General features: G+C 40.6%; 1 protein-coding gene across 2 annotated transcripts in view; it reads right to left on the minus strand.

The window, feature by feature from the left end:
• Nucleotides 1–941, minus strand: part of LOC138262083 (anterior gradient protein 3) — a 67,806-nt gene extending 66,865 nt beyond the window's left edge. The window contains exon 1 of one of the 2 annotated variants that reach the window (XM_069211814.1): nucleotides 793–941. Coding sequence is in view for 1 of the 2 variants with exons in the window: in XM_069211813.1 (XP_069067914.1) it covers nucleotides 42–93 (52 nt within the window). In the remaining variant the exon portion in view is untranslated. Of the gene's footprint in view, nucleotides 1–41; nucleotides 109–792 lie in introns of those variants that run through there. The other variant, XM_069211813.1, reaches the window with a different exon arrangement.
• Nucleotides 942–9,731: the final 8,790 nt, after the last annotated feature.

Genomic DNA, 9,731 nt, shown 5'->3' on the forward strand with positions numbered 1-9,731 from the left:
GGGATAAAACCACTCACATATGAAACATCATTTGTACTCACTCATTTCTGTATGCAACGAAAGACATTTTGTGATGGTTCCGGTGTTAATCATAGCCGATTCCTTTTAAAGCAATCATGTGATTTACATATTGGCAAACATACATCCTTTTAACTTCTCTCTCCAATTTAAATTGCAAATATGTCTGTGATGGTGTCACGCATGGCCTCAATAACGTTTACAGCAATTATCGTGCACAGAAATAAAATCATGCCCTTTAGAGCGGCACGTATCATTTGCTTCTGACAACGTATTTGCGTAATATCCAATAAATATTCAAAGTCTGACTTGTGCACCTGCGGGCACTGCAAACTGCACCAGGTGTGACTCATGCAGTATTGCTATTTACGGCACTTGGAAAAATAAATTTCATTGCATTCAAGCAACAGATAAGGTCTATCTTCGTGTTGATCCTCTCCCATTTTACTCTTCACTTGTAAAGAACATAGTCGAGACATACTTGTAGGTTAGAGAAGATCATACATTGAGTTACTGGGGCCGTTCTGTTAATTCAGAGAGACAATGGCCTGTGCAACCCACAGATCAGCCACCTAGCAAGCAACAGTACGTGTCACTTAATACTAGGACCTACTAGAAATAACTCAGAAAACACACACATGTCCAAACAAACTCACCTTCCGAAAACAGGTTGCTATATATGTACACAACTAACCTGAGATGAACAGAAACTTTCACTAGGTCTGAAGTTTAAAAAAAGAAATATGTCTGAAAAAGTTGAAAACGTGTACTTACTGCAGTTGTGCTCCGGAACAAGAGTCCTTCCTGCTCTGAAGGTTTCTAGTTGAACTAGAGTAGGCGTGATTTAAAGAGATAAGTAGGACACCTGACCAGAAAAATTCGGGCTCCATAGCAACCGGGATATGGTTACCTGTGGAGAACGCAGGCAGGGGAGGGGCCAGGTGGGGCAGTAATGGGCACTTCTTGTCTGACTTTGGTACGTTCCCATGCCCAGCTGCCTTTCTGCCTCCGCTTGGATCAGATTACATCAAATTAAGAAAAATAAATGGGTGCCTGTTTCTGTGCGTGCCTTTACTCCGGGGGCTGGCTTGGGGTTCATTGACAAATGGACTGAAGGGAAAGTTAGAACTGTGTGTGCCTATTGTTCCCAGTGAATGGCTGGGTTCAGTGGAGCTTTGAGATTAGATGGAGAGGTACCAAGAGCAATACATAAAAGTTACTTTGTACCAAGGGGTACAATTACCACACCTATGTTTGTTTCACTCAAAAACATAGTTGCACATTTCTTAAATGTGTCTGGTTCGAAAAGTTGCTTTGTAAAACAATAATTGGACCACTTCAGTACTGCAAGTGCCTGTTGCACCTAGGTGCGTTCCCTGAAAACCTGCATTAAAACAATGCACTCTGCTAATACTCCCTACATTGTATGAAAAATAAGATCGGCTGTAGCCGAAAACTTTGCACTGCAGCAAAACAAACAAAAGAACTCAGAACAAATACATCTGCACATTTTTCCTACTTGTGTAATAAGTAGAAATTGCTTCAAATCAAACATGTTAAATGTGTTTTCATAATAAGGAATTCAAAAAATAAATTTTCTCTCTATTAAAATGTGAAAGGGTGCAGTATGCTTGAGGGAAAATAAATATTCTTTGTCCAATTACAGTTATGCAAAACTAGTATCTTTTATTTTAAAGACAGTTATTTAAGGATGGCAATTTCTACTAAAATGTGTATTAATCATTCGAACTGCTTTATAATCAATACAGGTATTATTTATGATTAACAATGATTTAAACAAAAATGTCTGTTTTCCTAATAGAATAGGAGCAAATCAACTTGTCTAACTGCTTATTACACAAGCAGCAGAAATGGCGCAAGAGATTTGCTGCTTTTTCCCACCATTGCAGTTTCTGCAATAAGGTTCAGAGGTACATATTCATTAAAGATTAAAGGGCTTATTTAGAGTTTGGCAGACAAGTTTCTCTGTCAAAAACGCGACGGCTGTGTGTCTGCCATAGTAAGAGTGCACTATAGTAAATGGCACACTAAGTATTGTGGGTGGGACGTCTAACCTGTTTTGACGAAGAACTCATCTGCTCAATTGAAGAACATGTCATCAAGTGAGAGATTTGTATTTTGCAGCAATCATGGTCTTAAATGTAAAGGAATTAACACGACAGGTCTTTAATGTTTGTTGGGGTTAGTTCTTCTTTAAATTGAACCCAAGGACCTTACATACATAAGGTATCACTTGTGTATTAGATGATTGTTTTAATTGAATCAACACAAATAATATATCAGTGTTACAAAAGAGTACATTTGAAAAAAACTTTTGAAAAGTTTTGTTTAGAAAAAAAACTTTTGGTACTCCGTCCAGCCCTGCCTGATAGGAACACGCTGAATTATCAAAAAGATGAAGTTTATATCAACGAATAGTAGGATAAGGAGGATGATTTGCCATACATATTATCTGCTGCAAAGTGTGACGTTTGGCAACAGGAAATGTATAGTGTTCCTGAGAGTAATTACATGTTGGTATGCTCATCCATGGTGTAGGCAAATAACTTTGTTGAAAGTATCCTTATTAAGGAGTCTTTTGATTGCAGTCGAATTTGGAGGCTGGACTGTCTTTTAAGTTAAAAAGAATGAAAGAGTAGTTACGGGATGTAGGTTTGTGTGAGTTGTAGCTTGATCTGTGACACAATGCATTGTACAGATGTGTAATGAGATGGACTTCCGTCCCTCATGAAGCTTGCTACCAACAGGAAAAATCTCTTGATCACCGTGGATGAAGGTGTGCAAGCTGGCATCAACACTTATCGATCTTGGTGCCACCTATGCCACTGTGGACGCTTAGGTTCTGCCAAATGAATCCACAATTTGACTGGCCTGTTAGATACAGCACAAAGGTCCCCTCTTTTCTTTTCATTTGAATGAGGTATGAAGGATCATTGACTCAAAGGGTAGGGTGTGGCGTTCCAAAGAGATGAACCCTCTCACCAGCAGTTAACTTGTAAAAGAATGAGAGCCAGTTGCCACGGCTCTAAACATTGTCGATTTCTTTATTAGTGCGAGGGAGCATCGCCTCCGGCTGCGAGCTGCCCTAAGTGCTAAAAATAAAATGGCAATGAAATGATTTCATTGCCATATTATTTTTAACCAAGGTGCACTGCAGCCTGCCCCCAAGTCTGGAGGGTGTGTTTTCTGCTGCCGGTTGGCAGCATGGAGGACTGGACTAGTCGTGGCTAGACACTTCAATGTGCGCATGTCACTTTGGCCGGCTGTCTTGCGCTGACCAAAGTGACGTGCAATTTGAAGCTCTCCACCCATCTGTCATAAACAGCTGGGTGGAGACCAAGCACAGACCTCTAGGGCCTGAAGGAGCATCAGGCCAGCTTGCTCCATCCAGTCATAGTGCTGCTCTCATGCCAGTTGAGAGCATGAGAGCAGTATCTGGATTAGTTAGGGGATTCTTCGTTCCACAGTCTTCGGGAGGACAAGGAGGACAATGCAGAGCCAGTGGAAAAGTACCATTTAATTTTATTTAAGTAATATAAAATGTGTAATACGTGTACTTTAGTTTGTGTTTGTTTTATTTCAAAGGGAGGATTTTTTTATTCAGGCTTTTGAGGGAGGGCGTTTTTTAGGAGAGAACTTTTATTTTAGTTTTTTGAAGGTGGTGGGGCACTATGGTCGCCCCACCACTTTGAAAGATCACCAGACACTCCTGCTCAGAAGCCCACGGCCAGTGCGATTCGACGTTGGCATGCCAAATACCAAGGCTGCACAGTCCTAAATGCACCTCCTGCCCCTTTAGTCCATTTCTATACACTCCCAGTCCATTTATCTCACTCTTGCAGGTTCCTGCTTTCTCTTTTTGTGACGCTATTCCCGCCATTCTCTTCCCCCATCTTTGCGTTTTTTTAGTTTTGTCCTCTGTTGCTCTCGTAAATGTCTGATACTGAACAATAAATGCCTGTCTCCAAAAAATGAGTGCCTGTGGTCCCCACCGGCAACCTCTCACATGTCTACTCAACATTTGTGTGTTTATGTTGATATTTGTACTTGAACGTTATCAAATGAACCCACTTCAAAAGGTACGCCCGAAGAAACAGGAAATTAATAACATACTCACCATCAATTTATGGACCTCCACCAACATTTGGAGAGGATGCTTTACAATAACAAGCATTTTAAATGCAACGGGTCTCGCATTTGCTCGAGTTAGAGCTATTAGCGGTGTAAAGAAAAAAAAACGCAGCGCAATCGCAATATGTAAAATGCAGCGCGATGGCGCTGCGTGGAAAATAAACAGATAAAGTAGTCCGGACCCAAGGCTCAAAACATCGAGCCTCGTATGTTTCTAGTAGTTTACCGGTGCTGTATAGGTGGGCCGAACACCGCAAAAGGCATGACGTATACATGCCTTTCACAAATGAAAGCAAGCGGATTTTAAAAGGCAAGCCCACGAACCAATGTAAGTGACTTACGTGACATGGGCGTGGTTTGAAGCCCAAAGAGAGATTACTGAATGGACTGAGTGCTTTGCGCTCGCCCATAAAAAACAGTACCTGCTTGAATGGATCAAAAACAGAAATCGCGAAGCTTGGGGAGTCAGACCTCAACACGACCCCATTCCAAGGAATGACCTTCAACCCTGTCCCTTACAGCCACGTCACAAAATATAAGAGAGATGGGAGTAATCTTTCTGTACTGGAATTTAGTTTATCCCCAACTCAATTCCGATGTCAAGGCAGTCAGCCTCAAATAGTTCTTTCTGAGGAAGATTATCCCTCTTCAGGAAACAAGAAACCAGATGAAAGTGATACAGGCCAAACCCATCTACGGAGAACCATCCACTATCCTGAACTCCTTGCTGGGCTCGAATGAACTGGACTTTTTTGTGTCTTAGTTGCAGAGTGATGTCTGAATCCCCGGTCCCTAATGACTTTGGATATCAGAACTCAGAATTTCGCCAGGGACATCATTGGGATGTCATCCTTGTTCTGTAAGTGGTGGATTTTATGGTCTTAAGAGTTTTTGGGATACTTTATTTTTGTGAATAGAAACTCAGATGCTGAGTTGTCCTCCCACTGTCATATCCAGCCTGGTGCCCAGTGCTTGTACAGTACAAGGATTGTCCCAAAGCAACTTATCTACATATCCCATCAATAAAGCTGTTCAGACAATGAGTTGTAAACATGAGCCAAGTCGACTGTAATACTACCTCGTAGGACTGCTGGATACAGGACTACTGTTTTTGAAAACCCAGTGCTTAGTATGCAGCAGTGTTCAGAATGTGTAGGGGTATATCATCCCTACCACCGTGACACTTTTGTTATGAATCCTATCTGTAAATGCACGCTTTACCATTAACTAGAAGATCTATTCTTCTTTAAATTTATGTCACAGACTTAATATTGATTTTATTGAGCATTATTTAATGTGTCGGACTGTATCTAGTAAGCCTTGAATACTTGTCCATGATATCAAGGGAGAGAGTCAAGTTCCTAAATGAAGCAACTATCTAGTCAACTGTAGTGCAACAATATTGCGATCCTGGCTTGCCAGATAAGTCAGTGTGCTCACACAAGAGACTGAGCTGTAACCACTGACTGTCCCATGATCAAAAGAAAGGACTTCATAGTCAAGACTCCGCAGGGCATATTTATGAAAAGTGGCTCATGCCCCCCTAACACCACCATGGTAACGCCGTATTTATAATACGGTGCGCCATGGTGGTAGTTAGGGTGACTAGCGTCATCATTTTTTACTCTAGTCTGGCGCTCTGCAGTACTAGCGTCAAAAATGATAACGCTAATCCTGCAAAGCACCCAGAGACTCATTGTAATCAATGAGAGCCTCTTTTTAATGCCTGCTCTTGGTAGGCGTTAAAAAATGCAGGTAAAAATGGCACAAAGGAATCTCATAGATTCCTTTGTGGCATTTTTACGGCCCACAGGCATAATGTGGTGCAAGGGGTTACAAAATGGCAGAATGCATGAATTGTGCCACTTTGTAAATATGGTACAGCGATTTTCCCCTTCCAGTGCCACATTAGTGTAAACAAAATGACGCTAATGTGGCGTTAGAACGGCGCATGGGCTCCATAAATCTGACCCTACGTATATCACAAATAGGCGCATATGTAGGCAAAAAGGAAAAATCACATGAATGCAGCTGTACAGTAAACTCATAAGAAAATGCAAACTCAAAGGTGGACAGACAGCCAGACACATGAAGGTGCAAAAGTAAGAAATGTGATTGAGATCAATGAGATGAGCAGACACTCGTGAAGAGTGATCAAACCAGCCCTTGAAAAGGACTGTTTAGCCAGGAGAAACGTTATTGTGTGTTTACTTTTAACCACTCCCTTTTGATGGAATGTTGTGGAATGCAGATTAAGTAACCCAACTCTTGTACTCACTTGCCTGGATGAATTCCTCTGCGTCTTTTGTGAGGAGGCTTAATGACTGAAGTGGCACATGAGAACGACGTGGTTAGAGGTCTCAGCAGCAACCCGCAGGCAATAGCCATGCAAGCTTCTTTGACAGAAGGCGGTGGTCTCTATGACACAAAACACGAATATAGTATGTGAAACAACAATACAACCTTCACTATTACTCCCTCACATTTTAGACATACTCTTTCTCTCATCTTTTATACTGAAGGGGCTCTGTTGGAAGATGACCACACACACACACACACACACTCTTTAGAACACACAAACACATACGCACTCCACACATGTGCGCACACACACATGCTCTTCCTAGACACACTCTTCTACCGCGTTTTTTCAACATACACTCTTTCACTTTTTCATAGACTTACACACTCTCTCACTCCATACACGCACACAAACACGTGTGTTCACACACACACTTGCGTAATTGGATTTGATTCTGAGACAGGTAGGCTCAGTGGTGTATGCATCTCCATTAGTGTCTGCTAAACTAGGGCCACACCGACAATGCGTGTTTCTCTCTACTGGATAATAGTATCTCTGTAGCTGGTCACATACATCAGAAGCCCCTATACTGAAAGGGAAATGATTGCTACACTGTGCTTTCCAACTAAGTCCTGTTAAAACATTTTGTACCTCTCTTCAGGTGGAGAGATTTTGGAGCGAATGTTTGCAGCCACAATTGACATATTATACAACTAAAAAGTAATTAACATTGAATTTAACATTATCCATATAGTTAAAGGACATATATTAGTAGATTATAGTATATTTTATCATAATATTATCCGAGTGACTGGAATCTATTAACCTGGTCTCTGTAAATAACGGAATTGCTCAGTTTTATATCGAGGGTACTTATTCATCTTTGGTAAACATTTCAATTATGTTTTGAGCACACTTACGAATAGAATTGAGAGAGCGTAGTTTAAACATTACCTATTTTAGATGTGAAATGCTTATATTAACAATGCTATTATTATTCATTGAAACGTATTTTAAACGTGGAGAATTTTTTCACATGCATAAACTAATGTCGACTGTAAGGAATAATTGCTTGAATTATGACTAATTGAATATATTAATACGTACGATAATTGCATTTTATTAGAATCCATAAGCCTTAAGTTAGGGTGAGTCGAAAACTAGCTGTGTAGCTCTCATATTAAAGCATATTTTTCTGTTTCTCCAGTGTGCTGACTTGCAAAAGGCAATGACCCATCATTTGTTCTTTTTCTTCGCTTATTTTATCATTGACTGTTATACTCTCATCCGCATGCTAGTTGCTTTAGGATAAAATTGCACGCTTTGCAACAAATATGAACACTTTCAAGGATACTGAACCACGGAAAAGAGAACTCTTGACCCGAAGAACATGCCAGAAAATGAAGTAACCCCGGATATGCCACCTACGAAAGACGTCAATTATGAAGACCAATCAGAAGAATGTAAATTATCGTAGAATGACAAATGCATTACTTAATGCATAATTTGATAGGTTACAGATAGTGGGGTGTAGTGACTATCCAATAGAATTTTGGGGGAATGTATTACGAAAAAGGGATAAAAACCCATGACACAAGAGGCTAGGGAGCATTAGGTAGGGAATGATATCGATTGCATCCAGAAACTCTGTCACTCTATTTGGTGTTTTGAGACTTAGACAAAAGCATCCCCACCCATAGACTGCCCCATTACACTTTCTTCCTTATGAGGGAAGTGTCCCCTGCCATTCGACTAGATAGATTGACGGCGATCTAACTGATGTCCTGAAGACGAAGACTGATCCTGTATGCTGACCTATTTTGAGGAGTGTAAATTATGTTGTTGCTATTGAAATTCATTTATTTGCCTTTTCTTTCTAGGTACCAACTGCTGTGTATTTTTGATTAGAGACCTTAGTTAGATGTTTTCCAAATTGATGTTCTAAATTGTTTTGCATGAAGTCCAACATGCTGATGCTAATTGTGGTTAGATGAGGCATTTCATCTTGACTGACGTGACTGACGTGACTGATGTGGTGCTATGCTGAACTAAACATATATGAGGTTTTATGCGTCTAGACTTGTTCATCTTCATATTACTATCTTATGTCTGTGATCTTTGCATTATTACCATATTGTGACTATGCTCTTTTGCTTCTTGGGTTTGAGATTAATACATTTGCTATTAGATTGTAATCAATAGGGAATAAAATTCACAAAACTTCAGTAAGGTGTGGTTATTCATGACTGAAAGGTCATGGTTGCGCCGAAGGTTTACTAATGTCTAATGTGAAATATATTGTGGTGATATATGTTGGCAATATTATTGATATATTGATTGATATATTGATCAGTTATCTCGTCTTACGGTGTCTCACCACTGGGTCCAAAGATTCATCGGCCTAAAATGAGTCCCGATGTGTATAAATTAACATAGAAGGACGATTTATCAGTTCATTGTAATTATGGAGACCCTATCACATGTTAGCCCTGGGGAAACCGCATCATCTACTCAGAGCAGTGAAACTTGTCGACAGATTTCTCCGACCTCTTTCATTACTAGATATGTTTCAAATGGTGGCAGGGAGCACCCATGTATGCACATTAATAGTGCAGAGCTAGGTTAGCAGTTACGAAGGCACATACGCACATGTTTAATTGTAATTGTTGGATGTACAGATGAGGGTAAACGTTATGTTTTCCTGCAAACCTCTTCTTTGATGGGGGCTCAGTGGTGCATGGGCACAATCTGCCCAGAACTGAGATGGCCAAGTAGGCAGGAGCCAACACCTATTGAAAGTGATCTCCATTTATTTCAAGGATGTCCTCAGAGTTCTAACCAAAATGCCACTGACAGGGTAAAACTATTTGCTCCTAGAGAATCTAACTGCCAGGAGCAACGCTGATTTGGACCCTCTCTGGATTTTACTCTTCACTTTGCACTCTTCATAGTTGCACTGTGTTGCTTCCCTTAGGCTGTTTAACACATGAGGTTGAAGCAATCAAGAGAAGATATTTGTATCTCACTCACATATGAGGTCATTGGCACTCACTATTAGTGGGCCTTCCTTAGGACCTCATCTCGAATAAAGATTGTTAGCCTGATATGGTTCCTCTTTCTGCTCTTGAAAGTCCTGTAGATTCATGAAGCCTGGGTCCAAAGCCTGGGTCAAAATGCCCCAAATGGCCATCCCCACATCCTCCCCCGCGAATGGCCCTGCCTATAAGCCATCTACAGTTTTTATATGGTGTTTTTAAGA

Source organism: Pleurodeles waltl, chromosome 10, assembly GCF_031143425.1.
Source record: "Pleurodeles waltl isolate 20211129_DDA chromosome 10, aPleWal1.hap1.20221129, whole genome shotgun sequence".
NCBI classification, from domain to species: domain Eukaryota; kingdom Metazoa; phylum Chordata; class Amphibia; order Caudata; family Salamandridae; genus Pleurodeles; species Pleurodeles waltl.